This window comes from Gasterosteus aculeatus, chromosome 21 (genome assembly GCF_964276395.1).
Source record: "Gasterosteus aculeatus chromosome 21, fGasAcu3.hap1.1, whole genome shotgun sequence".
Lineage (NCBI taxonomy): Eukaryota > Metazoa > Chordata > Actinopteri > Perciformes > Gasterosteidae > Gasterosteus > Gasterosteus aculeatus.
This window is the reverse complement of record NC_135708.1, coordinates 13,691,842-13,711,003: the sequence shown is the minus strand read 5'-3', so window position 1 is coordinate 13,711,003 and position 19,162 is coordinate 13,691,842. Positions and strand designations below refer to the sequence as shown.

Below are 19,162 nucleotides of genomic sequence, written 5' to 3'. Positions count from 1 at the left end.
ACACACACACACACACACACACACACACAGTTCAGCGCCAAATCCAAGGGCTGCGAGTTATCGTGTCACTCATTCGAAAGTGAAATAATTGGATTTTCCATTCTTTCATGAGCAGGGGGGAGAAGGGGGGGGGTGAGGGGGGGGGGGGCGTCCCGCCGCACAACGGCGGGCTGTAATTAATCGTCTTTAAGAGACCCACATGTGTGAGCACCACACTTGATGTAGATTTCCAAAAAGGAAAAAAAAAAAAGTGTGTTCGCCGCGTTGGGCGACACTCGCAGACCTCACACTTCAGCCTTCCTCACGCGTACAGGCGGCATTCGTTTTCCATTAGGCCCCCAACACCAAAGCCTCCACGCCGGCGGCTAGTCGCCACGCAGACATCTTTGATGTGATGTCTCGCCGGGGACGCGATTGTTTGGCTTTGTAATAAAAAGAAAAAAACAAAATTCCAATTTACATTTTCATAATTGTGTCTCGGCTTTCAATGCCAACACCTCCTCCCCCCCCCCCCCCCCTCCCCTCTCCTGGCCTTAAAACATGGCAGTAAAAACTCTGATCAGAATCAGATGGGGACACACATGAGCAGAGTAGCAGAGCGTGGAAAGTCCTATCGGAGATGCAACCCTCCTTTTAGCAAATATGACGTGACGTGAATAGGACGTCACTGTAGGCTCAGCAGAGCCCGTCGTTGTGGTCGGAGCGGCGACTTCAGCCTGCCTGCGTTTTGGAAAATTTCATGATTATTTATTTATCTGTTGCTAAGTGTGTAGTTGAATTGTACTGCTTTGTGAAAATGTGTTTTTGCTGCTGGGAACGAGGCTGCAAACACTTAGCAGTAATCCATCAAACGTGCCTGTACGGGAGAGATGCTGATGGCAGAAGGGCAACGGAGTTTGATTTAATAAACAAGCGAAGGGATTTGTTGATCAAGTGCGACTCTTTCCTTCCAGTTAAAATGTCTGTAGTTACTTGAGATCGTGGACGCAGCTGCGCGTTACACACACACGCACACACACAGCTCGACCAAAAAACACAATGACTACTGATTACACACCAACTACCGTGCAACAGCACCAAGTCTATAACTCTCTTTAATCTTGATTTTGCAGCAGAGGAGGCGGCGTGATGTAAGCGATGTGAGTAACCCAAAATACACAAGGCATCTATTCACCAATGTCCTTTATCCGACATTCTGGATAACAACGCCGTCCGCAGAAATCATACTTTTTTTAGGGCGAGGCCCTTTTAAGCATTCAACTGCTCAAGTGACCGATGCGCTGAGAGGATACTGCCGCGTTGTGTTGGTTTACATCGTCTCCAGGGGCAACTGTTGTGTCTCTAGGCTGTCTGGGTGCGGATGAAGGGGCCGATGGGGGGCGTGTCTGTGAGGGGCGGTGGGGAGGAGGAGGGGCCGTGGGATGGGGGGCTGCTGGCGTCAGGAAGTGTGCGCCTCGTCTGCTGCCTGTGGCGGTCTGAATGTCGGCCTAAAGGCAGACAAAGAGACACCTCTCATTCAGCCCATCCAGCGCTTCAGGTTACATCAACACACGGAGTTCAATGGGAATATCAGCATTTGAGCCCTTAAAAGTCTTAAAAGTTTTTGCTCTGCACTTTATTTGAGACGTGTTGCTGTGCTGTCATTAAGGTATTCTCGGGATGAGTGAAGACTTTGACCAGCAGGTGGCCCTAGAGGGAAGTCTGGACCAAAAGTGGCGGTCCAACCGACCGGCATCGCTTTCAGCGCGGCTAAAAACATGTTTACACACTATTAACCCTCAGAGGGCAATAGATGACCTCGCTTTCACTTCTACTTTACTGTTTGGGGAAGATTGGCTCACTTGACAAAAACAAGAACTGCTTTGGTATCGTCCCACATGCCCGCCTGATCGAGGCAGATAAGACACACAAAAGAGCATCACACAGGAATTGTAACTCATCCACCAGACGCTGCTTTTATTCCTCGTGTATCGGAGATCAGACTCCATCAGCTTCATGGTCATCCTGTACCCATCAAACGCTCGCCGGTCACTGGGAATCGGGGAGAGTGGGTAACGTTACTCTCACGCCCCCCCCTCTCCTGTTTCAGAAAACAAGCCGGGGGTGGGTCGACATTCTGAAAGGGTCTGTGGACTCATGCGTGTGTGTGTGTGTGTGTGTGTGTGTGTGTGTGTGTGTGTGTGTGTGTGTGTGTGTGTGTGGGTGGGTGTGTGTGTGGGTGATTTTATTGTCCACTGGACAGGACGTTTAACTTGTAAGTTAAGTGCAAAGTTTCCTCCAAATAAACTGAATAAACAATTGCTTACATACACAATATATTATGATTTGACTTCGCAGTGCCGTCCCAGTGAACAGCTGGAGAATCAATAAGACTTCAGAAAATCAAAGCAGATGTTATTTTCTCCTTTTGAAGCTTCTAAGCACAACAAATCCTCCTTATCCATGTCTTTTATATTATATTCAAATAGTGTGACATTGACTAAAAGTACTGTGAACTATTCCAAGAGGCTCCTACTGTTATTTTAGGAGATCCTTATCCTCAGTCTGGAAAACCAAGCCACAAAACCACTCAACTGATAATAAGACGACGACACAGAAAACCAAACAAAACGCTGTACGTGTGTGTGTGTGTGTGTGTACGTGTGTGTGTGTGTGTGTGTGTGTGTGTGTGTGTGTGTGTGTCTGTGTCAGTTCAAAATGCACTCATCTGCTAAATACACTGTGTTAAAATCCTTTTTGATCTGGCTTTGTTTCCAAGCAGCGGTTTACACAGCGGCTGTAATGCCACATTGAAGCCACTAGAGGTCCTCCTAACACAACGCTACACTAGACAACACGCCTCCAAGCACACCTGGGGCATTAAAGAGAACGTGAGGGGCAATAACTTCACACACACCAATGCAACAAATAGGCTATTTGACCCTATCGGCTATTTTATCACTCGGGATTAAGAGAGAAGAATTAAAAGAAAAAAGAATGTAGTATTTCGATCATCATGACATTTTCCTTAAACGACTACCAATTACAACCACCAGTACTTTGCAACACAACATTTTAATCGACTGAATTACAAATGTATCCTCTTCAACGGCGAGGACCGTTCATGATGAAGAGTCCTTGAGCAAGTCACTGAATCCCCCGCCAGCTCCAGGCGTGCTGCTGAGCAGCCGACCTTCACGAGGTCAGCGAGCGGGGAAAAAGGTTTCTCCTTCGGGGATCGATATACTATCACGGGATCACGCCGGCGGCCAAGGAACATCGGTCATCTCGCTTTTGGTCGAAAGGCGACAGAATTTGTGCCAAGGCCCTCTTTCTAAATGAGGCCCACAGAGCGCCGCGAGGATCGCTCATCGCTGCGCGCGGCGGTCGAGGCCGGCCGCTCAGAGTGACCGTCTGCACGGTGGCGGTGGGCCTTGTGGAGAGCGAACCATGATCAGGCCTCGACAGAGAAGGACCTGCGCACGTTATTTATTTTTTCAACAACTACCCTGGACCATGGTGACTGAGGGAATGTGAGCTATGATCAAGGAGGCCACCACAGAACATCTACCTTCTTCTTTATGGTGTTCACGTAGTATTTTCTCAACATTTCTTCTAATTATCCCATATATTATTATTATCCCAGTGTTCTATTTCAATTTGCAAAAAAAAAAAAAGCCCGGATTTGGTAACTGTTCAATATATGTGATTTTATTATTTAATTTGCTTTACCAGCAATTGATTGATTGATGATTTAGCTTCACGAATGACAACAATCGCCCGCTGCAAATCCAGTGTACTGGGCCAGTCTGCGCCACGTCGATCGGAGATGGTTCACCTTTGGAATGGCCCCATCGAAGAGATCCCGCTAACAAGACCGAGCGTCTCGGTGCTGTGACAGTAGAGCGGAGGGCCGAGGCGTACGTGTGTCAGCGGCTCCGGGGGCGACCCTGACACACTATAATTGGGGCCCGTGTTGTAGTAAAAAAGGAGTTTGTTGTGTGCCGTTATCCCCCCCCCCCCACCCCCCCCCCCCCCCCCCTCCTCCTCAAAAAAACAAACAACTGTATGTGTGACATTTGTTCGCCAACGTAGAAGAAAGTGTGTGACTTTGAATTAAGTTCTATTTGTAGAAAAGCTGACTTTTCCCAGTACGAGTTCAAAAATTCAACCTTTGATGGATTCTGCAAATGATGAAGTGATGAAATCTGCGCCGTGTGTACGGGTCTTCATTTCTTGCAGCATTGCCATCCAGGAAGAAACAAGCTTTACCGCGCAAAACATTGCAGACAAACAAAACTCAATTTGGCGTGAGGCACCACATCCTGTGTCTGCACGGACAGGACGACCTGTCGGCAGACAACCGCCTTCCACCCACTCGCTCGCCTGCCCATCCGTCCTCAGGCGGCACACACTGGCGTGACATGCAACAAGGAATGTGATCCACGCACACACACACACACACAAAAAGTAAACAAAAAGCAGTGATTTGATGTCAGTGTGAATGCATGGACTCTCCGGCTGACAGCATCTGGCAGAACTGTGTAAACAGGAAGCAAAGTTTCCCCCAGCAGCTCCTAGGAAAGTGCTCTTTAGAAGCCGCACATAAACCGACTGCTGCTTTGCTCTTCCAGCGATCATCCCGCTGCACGTGGTCTGCATGTGAACGGTCCAAACACACGTAACTATCCTCTCGCCTTTAAGCGTTCCCTCACATTGACTCACAGTTCAATAATGCAGCGTCTACTTCACCCTCAACACATGTCTGCTCAGTAAAGGCTTAGTTGTTCCAGCTGAGGAGCCCCAAAGTCACTCAAGTCTACAATAGTTTTAATAAAAAAATTAAATTCAAAGGAATGTAACCATAAAAGGTCCGCTGCACTGCACAACAATGTTCACACAATTGGATGTCTTGCATATTTTGCATCTTGCATTGGGTGCATATGTGGAATATGTGTCACTTACCCAGTAGCTCCATCGCATCGTCCTCATCCTCCATCTCTTCCTCTGCGAGCGAGGGGGCGGGGCTTTGGAGCGAATCGAAGGAGTCCTGGGACAACATGGCCGCCAAGAGCTTCTTGTGATGCTGCTGCTGCTCCTTCAGCCCTTTGCTCTTTGTTTCCATCTTCAGGCTGAAGAGGCAAGGCAGACGAAGGCGTCGGGTTTGAAGAGCGAAAAAGACTCTTAAACTGTCAAATATTTAACATGACGACTTAAAATACATCAGCTGCCGATAATTAATTCCCACTCCTGGCCATCATTATCAAAATAACATGCTTTCTGCTAAAGGAAAAAAATGCACTTCAGAAATGATAATAACTATGTTCGCATGGTAATTACATCTTTCCGGCTTATATTTATACAATATAGTGTTACATTTGCCTCAGCAGAGTGCGAATAGGCGTTTAAAAGTGATCACTTGTTACATTTGGCTGCATTTTCATGGTTGTTTGGACAAAATAACATACAATCCCGGTGCAGAACACCTTGCTACGAAAGGTCAGCAGGGGAAAGCTGAGATGGGAAACGGAGCCAAAGCACGAGGCAGTAGCTAAAGGACGTGAGATGAAGACAGGGACACCCCCCCCCCCCAAAGAGACCGTTTGCATGGAGAGCTTTTAGTGGAGAGGAGAGGAGAGGAGGGCTAATAATAAAATCCAAAAGTAGTAAACAAAGGTGAACCCACAGGGGTACGAGGTACTTTGGTTGGAATTGTTTTAGCCTTGATAAAAGGCAGAGGGAAAAGCATGAATGCAAGAAAGAGATGTTTTTACTAGGATCCAGCAGTTTTTCATTGTGTATATGTTCAATTTGCATATGATTTACACTTTACTTTATCATGAAGGGTAATGCCAACATTTGCCATATATGCTGTCGTTCAATTTATAAACGTAACAAGACGCAGCAATGGAAAATAGAGAAATGATCTGCTGTATCTGATATCCACAGAGACGTTTTTAATTAAAGAATCAATACACGAGGAAACTAGATGTGTATCTTTTATCATTTATTTTCTTGAAAGCCTCATTTCATTCCACAGGAGAAGTTACCCACCTATGTATTACTTCCTATAAAGTCACTGATACAATTATGATGCGGGCGTCAGCATTTACTCTATATTGGATGAATTAATTCCCACAGGATAAGAGCTTGGATTAGCGGAGCAGAGGAGTATTAATTTGATGCAAATCTCAGTTTAATGACTTCTATTCACAGATAACGGTCACAAAATGACAGATGTGTCTTCGTACTCGTTGTGTAGTATTTCTGGGATAATAAGATCTCCTACAATGAGCAAAGCAAAGGTGGTTAATGCACAAATGTTGTTCTTCGAGTAGCAAATCTCCTTCAGAGAAAAAGTCGAACATTTTCTTGTGGTTGCTAGTAATATTTTCTAGACAGGGTGGATCAACTTGTACACAGTGCTGCAGTGAGAGCAAGACAACATATTATGTTGCTCATATCTCCAATGACAATCTCTCTGGCTCACTGCGCATGCTGGCAACTTGTACAGTGTCAGCTTGTATTCCCCCCACAAGGATCAGCATCAGATGGTGCAACCCCGTCATTAAAGATGATAAACATAGCCATAAACTCAAAGTGGGTGTTGCTGTATTCCCCTCCATCTACCCTCTATTAGGATCTTTCTCTCATAAGCGTGGGACATGGGACGAGGAAGTCTCATTCCACTGGACAGACGGAGAATAATCCATTTGAATAAACCTTGAATATTTCAACGCTCTCGCTCCATTTGATTTCCCTGTGCTGCTTGCGCTCATCCACCTTGACTTTGAAGCCAGTCAAACAGAGAGCTTCTGCCCCCCCCTCCCCCCCCCCCTCCTCCCCCCTGCCAGCTCTGCGCGTGGTGGTCTGAAGACGTGAGGGACGAAAGCCAGGAGTTCAAAAAATGACAACGAGTAAACTTAGTAGACATAGTCCGAGGAGAAAGATGGGACATTGCTGACAAATAAGGTAAGTGACATGAAATCACGTGGGGGCTCTAGTCTGAAAAGTGTACAAGGAACCAGGAGGTGGCCCACTGAGGCCCAAATAGGACAGTGGGGCTCTGCCGGTTTTCTACTTGGGTCTAAGTGGCCGTTTTGATCTCACTAATTTGATCTCAAATGTGTTCGTTTCATGGTGACATCTAGCTAAAATGTTTGACCCACAGCGTGTTGCAGCCATTCCCCCTTTTTAGTCAACCAGATTTCGTAATGATCTCTGTGAGGTGACGTCATCTTTTACCCCCTAAAAGATGACGCTGTGATTCGGCTCCAATCGCCAAGGAAACTAAACGGCATTGGCAAACATGTCAATGAATTGATTTCAGTCTTTCATGAAGTCTCTGCTGATTGAAAGGATTTTAAAGTCATCTCTCTTCTACTCCCCCCCCCCCTTCAAATATAAAACCCTCCTCACACCCTCACCGTTTCACTAATCCCCCCCCATTTTTGGAAAAAAACTCTGATCTCGATCCTCAAACAGGATCTAAAGTGGGACGAAGTTCCCATTTAATGCAATCAAGAGTTGATATAAATGGTCTAAGCTAAATACTCCTCCAGTTAGTACGAGAATGCGCTGTGATTATTTTGGTGCGCTGCTGCATCCCAAACACACGGCTGCACGCGTCTCCGTTCATCCGCGAAACCGGGAAGCTTCTCATTTGCACAGGAACACCAGCGGGGCCACACACAGCCTTAACTCCCAGCTCAGGCTCCCAACTAAGTGATTTCTCCCTATAATCCACCCATACAGTCACGCTAATGAGATTAACACTCATGTGCGTGTGTGGACTGCTGATGGTGATTTACCATTTTGCAGCCGATCGTCCTCTAATTGGTCACAGCGGCGGCCGAGGTCCATGTGACGGCTATCTAGGCCTCGACAGTCTCGCAAACGCATGAATTTATGACGAGAAAAAGTTGAAAACAGAGAGGGCCTCACACACACACACACACACTCAGCGGTTCAACATGTGACGCAATTGGATTGTCGAAAAAAAAAAAACGGGCCCGCGCCTTGAGCGCACAGAAATGAGGTTAGCTTTAATTCGAAATTGGGTCGAAGCAGCATCGCGTTTAATCGCGCCTTTGAAATGGGATTATCGAACCCATTTCGGACGGGCATTCCTGAGGCAGCCACAGTCAGATGTCTGCCTCCTCCTCTTTTTTCCAAGGAGCCAACAACAGCTGTGTGAACTTCCTCAAAAGTTTTTGAACTTTCTTTTGATAAGCACACACGTGTGTGACCGAACACACGTGTGTGTCCCGCCGATCACCGACCTGCCGTCTCCGCTCCAGCAGGCTTGCGTTTTCGCCCGGGGGACGGGGGGTCGCAGCATCTCCGAAGCTAGCGGGTCTGCGTCCTCCTCTTCCCGTCCAACCCACTCGCCCACCACCCGAGGGCGCACCACCGAGTTGTAGCCTCCCAAGTTCTGCAAGGACAACAACAGAGAGATATAATGAGACGCAGAACAACCCGGCCGGAGAGGGCAGACGGGGACACGGCGGTAAAAGGAAAAGGCAGACGGAAGAGGAGTCAAATAATTGCTCTAAATCTTTATCCCAACGCTAATGACCTTTAACTCCCCCCCAGACTGAGATTTGCCTCCTTCCCGTTCCGCTCCCGTTCTGCTCGTCTTTGATTGTATGGATGAAGATGTGTAGCAGAAAAATGCTTTTGTCACTGTGTGATCAGAGCAGGTGCTTAGTATTCATTCCCAGTCCCGTCACCACAGAGAAAGAAGGAAAATCTCTGGGCCGGGAGCCAAGGACGTTGGACACGTACTGCTGCACTGAGCAAAAAGTGGAGCCCTTGTCAAAACATCTGCGGCGTTTATCATCACGACCCATCAAGTCCGAATGCCTCTGTGTGCATCGGCGGACTGGGCAGCTGCTGCGCTGTTGGGTTTGGGAGGAGAATCGGTGGTGGGGGGGGGACCTCAGACCAAAGCGTTAGATGCAGCGGCAGGGGAGACGCAGGCGTGCTCACTGAAGTCATCACTCTCTTGCACATCACTCTCCCGGGGGAGAAAAAGAGCAGAGCTGCTCCGTCAGACAAGTGGGAGTTATTAAACACGGCTTTTAGTTGATGTCAGGCGAGCGGCGCAACGAGAGTGGATCACAGAACTGCTTCCCCACGGCTGTAAAGGCCCATTGACGGCATGTACGTTAACGTGGACAGAGACTCCAATCCAGTCGTTATCTACCTGGTCGAGCTCGTCGGAGATGGCAATACCTGTAAAGAGAGAGAAGAAAACGCTTTAAAAGCACAAAGAAGCACCCGATACGGTTCAAAATACAAGATTTTTTAGCCTCCTTCCAAGCTCAGCGGGCTACGGCCACTCACTGCGGGACAGACTCTCCAACGCCTTCCCCAGCTTCTTGCTCTCCTGCAGAATGTGGCTGAGCTCGTCAAAGTCACGGCTCTCCCTCCAGTCCCAGGACGGGCACTCGATGGACCGCGGCACTGGACAACGCGGCAAAAGGAAAAACAAACACACACACACACACACACACACACACAAACACGGTTTTTGGTCACGTCCTCCCTGTTTGTTTTTTTTGGAAGCAAACATCAAAACAAAGTGTACAATCAGACTGCCACTGTGTGCAGACAGGATTTTGCGAATTGCTGCAGAATAGGTGAATTCGCGGTGACTGGACGGAGGCCAGGGGACCCACATCTTGTACCGACATCCTACCCGCCTCTCTCTACAGCTTCTATGTGATGGTTAATTCATGAACTGTTGCATTCAGACATTATTTATGAAAAGAAAGACAGATTCTCTTTCATACGAGGAGGCATTGCTTGTAGTATCCAACGGCGTTAAGCTCTAACACGACTTGGTTTTAAATGTAAAACCAGCGCGTTATGCAGAGCTTCCAAACAAACGCACAGGTCCCTTAACATACTACTACTACGTACAACTAAAAAGGAAAGGATTATTCAGTAGACCTAATGCACGTTGGGAGTGACAGACGTGATGACAGGTGCAGTGAGGAAGCATCAGCCCTCTGTTTGACAGCACGGGCCGCTTCAATCTTCCATCCTCTGTTGAGTCTAAATAAGCCCGCTTGGCAATGTAACAACTATAAACACAAAGCAAGTGTCTCTGCCAATACGGACTGGAGAAGAAAAAATATATGTTTCATTACTTCGGGCAAAGGGTGTCTTTCTGTGCCGCTGCCATAAAGGGCTGTGCTGCATTAACGGCATATATTAAGGGTTCAGTTCCCGCTATGGCTGCTCATTAACGCAATCAGATACTGTAGCAGTGAGGCCAAAGCACATTAACCCGTTCATCAAACTGTGAACAGTGTGCAGGAGTGCAACCTCTTCCTATTTATGACAGCTGTTGTGATATTACCACGTTTTACAACAATGATGAGTGGCAGTTCGTTTGATTTACATTGATAATGAGCTCTGCACAACCAGGAACATTTGCATGTGTTTTACCGTTTGAAGGTTTCTTACTCTCATAATGTGCATCATTTCAGAATACCTTGATGTGCTGACTTTGTTCCTATTCCTCCTTATTAACCTCAAGCCCTCATCGCGCCATTAGTTTCCTCTGGATTGAGAGAAATGCTCAAACCGCAGCCCAAAATAGGTCCGTCTGGCAGTGACAGAGCACAATGTTGAATTATTAAAGTAGTCTGTGGCTCTGCTTGCTCCCTTTTTGACCGATGCTCATCGTGTCGAGCGTCATACTTCATTCCAACATCATAGCTATGATCATTTATCACGGAGAAAAAAAGTTTCCGCGCCGGAAGATCTTCTCATCTGCGTTAGTGCGAGAACTTTGTGAACAATTCATCTTCAGAGTGTGTAGCGGTGCAGAAACAAGTGTGTAGCACGTCATGATAAGTCATCTGCAGGGCCGTGGGATGCTGGACTAGAGACTGTGACTTACTTTAATTAGAGATCATTATATCAAATTAAAAATGGAGATTAAAGTCAATGGAGTGCGTAATTGGGATACAACAGGTACGGCATCAAAACTGTGCAACTTGATTCTCTGAAGTGAGTCGGTGCACCTTAGAATCCGGGGGTTCAAAATCATTGCTTTTAAAAGAAAAAACTTACAAGACTTGGATTCCGGTGAAGGGGGCGAGATACTTGAGACGGCCAGGTCGCTCTTGGACTTCTTGGGTTTCTTTGGGTGAATTTGCCACAGCTTCTCATAGTTGCTGTTCTCCCTTCGGGGGTTTTTGCTTTCTGCGGGGAGAGATTGCCACATCTCCTGTTATGCATTCCCGCTCACGGAAATCCCCGGAAAGCACAACTGCAGGGACGAGTTTGCAGGCGCCGCTGCGTCTCTTGCAGCCGTTACGCGTCGCATAACGCGTGTACTGTGGGGCGGGAGTACGCGTGGAGAACTGACCTGGGGAGCTCTGCGCCCACAGTGCTGCGGAGCCAGAGAGAGCTCTGTGCAGCTTGCCTGGGCTGCCATGCTTGGTCTGCAGGTGATCAATGAGAAAAGGGATTGGATGGTCGGGAGTCTCAGTTATCAATTTGGTCATCAACTCCTACAGGAGCAGAGCAAAGCACAGAGCGGTTAGATGGAAGGGGAACAACAGTGAGGAGAGAGAGAGAGAGAGTGGCCAGCGGAGTGTCCACTATTCTGGAGAAGACAAACATATTATTAAATATATATATTATATCGTGACAAGCAATACAATCTTACAATCACCAGGACAGTCTTGTTATGCAGTAGGCGGCACTATCAAGGGAGAGATAAGCTTCTTATCTGCCCCGAAATAAATAAGAAGTCGAGGCAAATGAGACAACGGTATGTTTTTCCAAAATTTGCTGCACTTCTGTGTCACTTAGTAACAAGCGTGGCAAGCACGTGAGCATCTAAATCAGACCGATCAGCGCGACACAAGCAGGAAAAAAACACAGACTGCAGCATTTCTGTGTCTTTTCGAAATGGTCACGAGGCAAAAAAGACAAAAGCACTTCATAATATGTTGAGAAATCCAAAGAACAGCATTGGATGCTTGGGCCTGCGGCGGCCAAAGTAGAAACGTCTGAATGATGTCCGCGTTGAGAATGACTGGGATTAACTATTGCTGTCTCAGCGTGCCAAGGGGATTGTCATTGGACGGACTCATAAACAGGAAAGAAAAGTTGAAATGCATTGAAAGATTGAAAGCACGAAGAGAGTCACACCAACCAGGTGTTGAGGGTTGAGGCCACAACGGTCTCTGCATGCTAATTTAAAATCCACTAATGGGAAGTAGTGATTCAAATGATTCAGTCAAAATCCAATCTGTGTGCTTTTATGACAGATGTCCGTCGAAATAACCAAAACAGCACGCCAGCTAAGATCCCAAAATGGTTCTGAAAAATTATTTTATCACACATTTAGGAAAATAACTGGCCCTCTGAAGCTGTCGGGTGCACACATGCCGGTGTATGAGGTGCTTTGGTGTATACTGGCAGGATGAGAGCAGCAGCAGAGGCTGACTTCAGGACGACGACTGCGGAGAAGCCACGGAGGCCATTAGTGGACCGCAGTGAATTAGCACTAATGTATGGATAGAACAAGTGTGTGTGTGTGTGTGTGTGTGTGTGTGTGTGTGTGTGTGTGAGAGCACAAGTACCACGTGTTTCTGTGTGACAGGCGTGTTACTCTACGGAGGTTCATGTCCAGCATCGTGTAGCTTCATGATGTAATGTATGTGCTTGCCCTTGTGGACATGCTCACGTGTCCGGGGGGGGGGGGGGGGGGGGGGGTCATGTGAGGCAGCTCATGTGTGTATTAAAGCAGGCTGCGTCGTATGTTCTCAGAAAGCTAATCGGGTAATTGGTCAGAAGGACCTTCCTGCTCGCAGAAGCTGACGGCGTGCTGAAATGTTACTCTGAAGACCTGGAAGAACCTGCCAGAAGTAGCTAGAGATGAAGTGATGTTCAAGCTCTTCAGAAAGAGAAATTATTAAAAAAAAAAAAAATAGAATACACAGCGGACATAAAAAAAACATATTACATGTTACATTAGATACATACATGTCAGCTTTAAATTGTTACAATGTCCTGTCACAAAACTCATTTAGATTCTAATTTCTTGGTGGTTTTACCTTCCTTTAATAATATGATGTATATATTTGAGTCCTTAACATACTCTACTTGAATATTTCATAGCTGATTTTAATACTAGGTTACCGTCTCCAAGGTAACGAGGCAGACATAAAAGCACATCGCCGGGGAACAACTCAGACCGGGCTTGTGTTCCCCAGATACCAAAGTGCTTGTAAGCAATTAAATCGTCTTTGAATCAACGTTGGAAGCGTATGTGGAAGCTAACCGTCGCCGGGCCGCCGCGGGGAGCCTGTGGGCGGCTGTAAAGACCATCGGGGCATAAAAGAGTTTTAACAGGTTTGTCATGAACTGCAGATATATCCCAGAGAATGAGAGAGAGGACGACACTAAAGCATCCCATCTCCGTGGCCTGTGTCTAACAATTATAAACCGCTGAGATGTAAAAGTTGTAATTACTGCTTAGTAGCGCCTGTGGGTAATTTAACCAACCTACCAACAGGAGGTCCATATACGCAGGTTGTAATTTGGTAGATTATACAGGAAGTACCGCACAGGCCTTCATGGGGAAAGGGGGAAAGGGAAGGATGTGCGGTTGTTTTGATGACTGCCATGAGGTGAATTATTATCAACACAAGAGAGATAATATGGGGATTGTCTGAGAAGTGACAGCACGTTTGGGTACATCTGCATCTTCCCCACGTCCAGTAAAAAAAAACACACATGTGTGCCACCATGTGACATGGGTATGTGTTTCTACACTGCAGATTATTCACGTATATTCACCCAACCAAGGTAATTGTATCCGACACCATCACTTTCTATGATAATCAGGTGCATTGAACAACACAACTCTAATAATAAGCCAAACGCTGGTTGACTGGTGATCCTATTAATTTTTTTTTGACAGTAAGCAAAATAAGATGTAGGTTCAAATTTGGGTCAGCCATTCTACACGCGAGCAGACTTTAACGACCCGCATCAGCAAAACAGTCACATGTGTCCGTGCGTGAGAAAAATAAACAGCGGCAGATTTATTCGCAGCCGCTGCATCAGGCCAACGGGCGGCGTCAGCCACCGAGGCAGGCAGTCCATATCGGGCAGATCTGTTGTCGGGGGCGTGATGTCTCTGTGCCCCAGGCAGTAAAAGGTTTGGGTGCGGTAATTGACAAGCTGTCAACCAGCCAAGAGACACCCGAGTCCTTGGAAGCTCTCAAGGACTTCCCTCGGGGACAACGACAACGATACCCTGACTGACACTCCCTGCATCCCTGCAACTTAAAGCAAAGGGAAAGTGGGAAAAGGAGCATCAACAGGAGCGGGAAGCTTGTATGTAGGCTCGAGCGTGGGTTGGTATGCTGAACGGCACACCGGCAAGGACACCCGGACAGTCTCTGTTGATTTCACACTGTAACGACAGCGTTGATTTAGCTTACATGGGTTCAGGCCTAAGCTTTTCTCCCTCAGCGGACGTCTGGAGATCAGTTCGAGGTGTGGACGTCTGGATGGGAGAGGACGCTGACGCAACCGGGACGAAGCACACACTCTGCAAGAGGCGGATTTCTATGTTGCTTGCATTCGGGGAAGGAAGTGCATCCGTTACAGTCGATAACATGCGACAGCCGTATCTTCGTGCTGTGTGTGTAAGGGAGGATGCAGGAATGCTGCACTAACAAAAGCGTAGGCATTTACACCACTCAGGTTATTGCACCGTGAACTGCTGTTTCTCGGATCTACTTTAAAATGTATCCTTGTGTAAAAAAAAGACTCCCGAGAGGGCTTCCTGTCTACGTCGCCCCTTTTTAAGGAGACAGACTACCATTGATTTATTGTCCGTTTGCCAATGACGTAGGAATGCAAAGTCATATCCTGAGGCTCCTGAGGTCACGTCCGTTCTGCCCAAATGTGCTTCATACCCAGAAAGAGCTCAGTATATAATAAAAAAAGAGAATGATATTTGAGTGGAGGGACGAAGGGAGGGAGGGAGAGAGAGAGACACACGGATATGCCACTGGAAGAGATCCAGACCTTGGAGAAGCAGGCAGACAAGAGCAGAGCAGATCATGCGGGAGAGGCTGGTCACCTGACCAGACCCACCAGCAAATGATACTTATCAGAGGAGATGCCTTTAGACGTCTCACTGATACGCGTGAGAAATAGCTTGCTAAATGTTGTAGCGCCGCTTCAAGTTTGGCAAAAAAGAAACATTGTAGTTTGTGGGATAGAAGTTTTCTTCAATACAGCATGATGTTCTTTAAGTAAATTAAGTCTTTTTAGAATAAAACGGAAAATGAAATAGACGACGATAGAAGAGCAGGGAATGTTTTATGGAGCTGCCAAACTTTTACCCTTACACTTCATGAAAGTCTCGTGTCACTTCTGGTTTAAAAAAAAAAAAAAACTAAACTCGATGCATGAAAACAGTAATCCAAGGTTGAACACTCATCTATCCAAACTCAATCAATTTCATTATTATCCTCTTTTTGTGTCGCGGTTGATTTGTTGAAGACTTGTGGGTGTGTTTTATGTGACACTTTGTGTGTTCACAAACTGTTTCTCTCCGGTGGATTTGGACGGTGTTGATTACTAAATATAAATCTCCGGTCTTCCCCGTGAGATGACAAAAGGGAAAGGCCTTGTTTCAATCTTCACGTGGCTCTCCAACAAAGCCGCCATGGGAAATCAAAACCATTTACCCCTGAATGGATTGTATTGACTTTTAGCATGGCTTCACACTTCTGATGATTCAATTCAGATTGAGCATCTGTGCTTGCATGTAAAAACATGCTATAATAACCCGCCAGTATTCAAATGGTAATGAACTTGGATGATTGCAAGTCATGAAATCAAAAGACTGAAATATGCCTCATCATGACAGGAGATGTGAGATAACCCTGCCTGCATCACTACCGAGCTACAGCATCATTATAACATCTCCACTTTTTGTGATAACTGACCTCGTTAGCAATAATATGAAATAATAACAAAAAAGTGAGAAATAAAACACCTCAAACTGAGATGAAATGGACTTGCTTATTATTACGGACATGCAGGAGGTCAATGACAGTAACCCTGTCGGACAGAAATGTCTGCATGGTGTAGAACCTAATGCATTCTCAAAGGGTTCAGAATAACAAAGAGCTTAAAGCCCAGGCGATGCCAGGTATTTGACACATTCCTCACATTTTCCTGCTTTTTTCTGGAGCCGCACAGACTTGTAGCGGTTGTGGCCGGGGAAATTCACATAGGAGCATATAATCAATAACTATGGCAAAGCAAATGTTAGGAAAGAAAAGAGAGAAAGAGGAAACAAGTTGGGCACAGACAGAAATTCAAACCGAGCACACTGCGTCCACAGAAGGTGGGAAACATCTCAAAATGAACCACATCTCCAATGAATGGCTTCTTAAGGGATTGAATCAATAGGTGAGAATGTGTGTGTGTGTGTGTGTGTGTGTGTGTGTGTGTGTGTACACTGCACAAACCCTGAGCGCAGCAGATTAGAAACACTACACAGCTGAGCAGGGTTGGAGCGGAGCTTTTCCACATGGGTGGAAGAGGAATCTATGGAAAGTCATTTAAGTGGACTATTAGTTTAAACACCCACAGGAGCTTTTACGATTCAAATGCACGGTATCGGCTCACCGGCGCTTCGTTTATCTTTATTGATTTAAAATCTCATTCTCACCGTGCCGAAGTGATTCCTTCATGGGAAAGTAAATGTGAGGCTGGAATGCTTCTTGGTTGTAAAAAGAGAAAAGATAATTAGACATTAATTAAAAACGGCATGAAATGAAGGCAATTCAATGTGTTTTTTGCTCATGAAAGATTTATATAAGCATCTTTAGTATTTTACATAATCCTTTTTTCCATTTGATGCAATAAATTAGATACAGTATATCTTTCATAACGCAATGGAAATCAGCCGGAAACCATGACAACCAAGCCAAGACCAACACTCACTTAATAACACATCAATCTCGATACAGGTATCTGCATATTTATTTAGAATTGATCGGCAACACGTGGCCTTTAACTTACTTTAATGCCTTTGCTGACTGTAACTCAAAAATGCAAAAGGTCCGGCTGCACTGCAGATGTTAAGTGATTGAAAAAAATATCAATTCATCAAAAATGGGCAAGTGGCTGACAATAATCTGGAGTGCAATTACTTCAATTATACAGAAAGGAGAATATTTCTATGTTGACTCAGCTCGCTATCTCTGCAACCCAACCATTTCATTAGTGAGGAAAGAGGAGGGGGGCGGGGGGGGATCAATTTGATGGCAAATCATAAGCTGTGTCTCATCAGGGTGAGACAATGAACCCCTGCTCGCTGTTATACATAACTGTACACACAGACACACACACACACACACAACGCACAGACGACGCACACACGACAGCGTGATGAGGCTTTGCAGATGAGTGTGTCAGTGAAGGGGTTTTGGGAAAAGACACTAATGAAGACAGTGATGGGTGGCGTTTACACAACAGGTAACACTATTTTGCATGGTACTCGTACACTTGTAATCAAGTGTTTCTGGAGGCCCCACAACAAATTAAATGTATCTAGTTATTATAATAAAAAGTGAGGTGACCTTTAAAATGAATGATACCGTGAAAGATTTTTTTTTGCAGAGGATTTGACTAGAATCAGTGGCAGAAAATTCCCTTTTTCCATCTGTGGCAAATATGTGATGTATTTAATGTTCAATAATAGTTTTGGTTTTGTTTCAGCACCAAATCGTAAATACACAAGCACACGGTCACAATGTTGCTGCCTTTCTCTAATAAAATTAACTTTGATTTCTACATTCAAACATGACTAACTCTCAGCCAGATCCTTTTTGGTTAAATCAGCATAGCAGAACAGCTGTATTATTACATCTGCTGCTCCAGTTCACTACATCTGATCCAAAGGACAGTTACAAGGAGGATTCCGGCTTCTCCTCCTGGACTCATCTCACAGAAACAAGCTTCTTTTCTTAAAAACTGAATGCCTGTGAAGAAGGGGGGGGGGGGGGGGGGGGGGGGAAAGGGGGCAAAGCTTTTCAAGCGTAACACCAAGGTAGCAGCTACATAATTCTCTCATGAATAGTGGGTGAATAAGGAAGTTTTGAAATATTCCCCTCTTGATACAACCCTTTCAAAAACAAAATACACTATGCAGCCCCCACAATGCAACAGTCACAGCCCAAATAATGTGAGCAACTATGCATTTATTTGTGTCCTAGTTGGTGAAGACAACCCATGCTGGTATCGGAGGCACTTTAGGACTATTTAAATGTCCATGAAATAGATATGAAGAGGCGGGTGAGGGGGGGGGGGCAGAGGTAGCTGGTGACTAACAAATCGTCTCGCTGGTTCAACGCATGTGAGGCAAGAATCTCTCTCCATGGTGCTGAAACGAGCCTCACTGCTTACATCGCTTTTACATGCAGACTCAGTGTGTGTGTGTGTGTGTGTGTGTGTGTGTGTGTGTGTGTGTGTGTGTGTGTGTGTGTGTGTGTGTTGTGTGTGTGTGTGTGTGTGCGTGTCGCTAATATGTATCCGGTCCAAGAACAAGATGTGACACGTCAGCACTTTGCAAAATCCATCACTTGCACGTGAATGTTGCCATGAATACACTGCAGGTGCATCGGCTTCCACACCTATAGGGGGGGCTAGGGGGGATTAGGGGCGGGGGGGGGGGGGGGGGGGGAATAATGCAGCGAGCCCTCTCAGATCTTCTGCATCTCATGTAAAAAGAAATCAGTCTGTGGAGTTGGACCTTCTGTCTGCCTCTCCACCTCGACTCCGTTTACGCCTCACGTTGCTGCCGGGATGATGTTGGGATGAAGTCATGCCGTCCCCTGGGCTGCCTGGATGGCACAGTGACAATACCCCCCCCCCCCCCCCCCCCCCCCCCCCCCACACACACACACACACCTCCCAAGCTCATCAGCACATCCTTACACTGACTGTCACTCAAGAGACCGCTGGATGCTCCTGTAGTTCCCCTCTTAACTTCAGTGACTAAAAGGGCACAGCAGCATCATTCAAAGGGCGAACCAGGGACAAGGGGGGGGCAGCACGGAGCCCGGCGGGACGTTTCAACCAGACTAAGGTGCAAGAAAAATAAAAGAGAGAGAAGGTC

General features: G+C 46.3%; 1 protein-coding gene across 3 annotated transcripts in view; it reads right to left on the bottom strand.

The window, feature by feature from the left end:
• The window catches only part of c21h8orf34 (chromosome 21 C8orf34 homolog), a 40,084-nt gene that overhangs the window by 20,331 nt on the left and 591 nt on the right, over positions 1-19,162 (bottom strand). For all 3 annotated transcript variants that reach the window (XM_040167567.2, XM_078095863.1, XM_078095862.1), the window contains exons 2-7: positions 11,366-11,510; positions 11,068-11,199; positions 9,328-9,447; positions 9,188-9,216; positions 8,262-8,413; positions 4,945-5,111 (exon numbers count right to left, since the gene is read on the bottom strand). In XM_040167567.2, the coding sequence (XP_040023501.2) occupies positions 4,945-5,111; positions 8,262-8,413; positions 9,188-9,216; positions 9,328-9,447; positions 11,068-11,199; positions 11,366-11,510 (745 nt within the window). The remainder of the gene's footprint in view (positions 1-4,944; positions 5,112-8,261; positions 8,414-9,187; positions 9,217-9,327; positions 9,448-11,067; positions 11,200-11,365; positions 11,511-19,162) is intronic.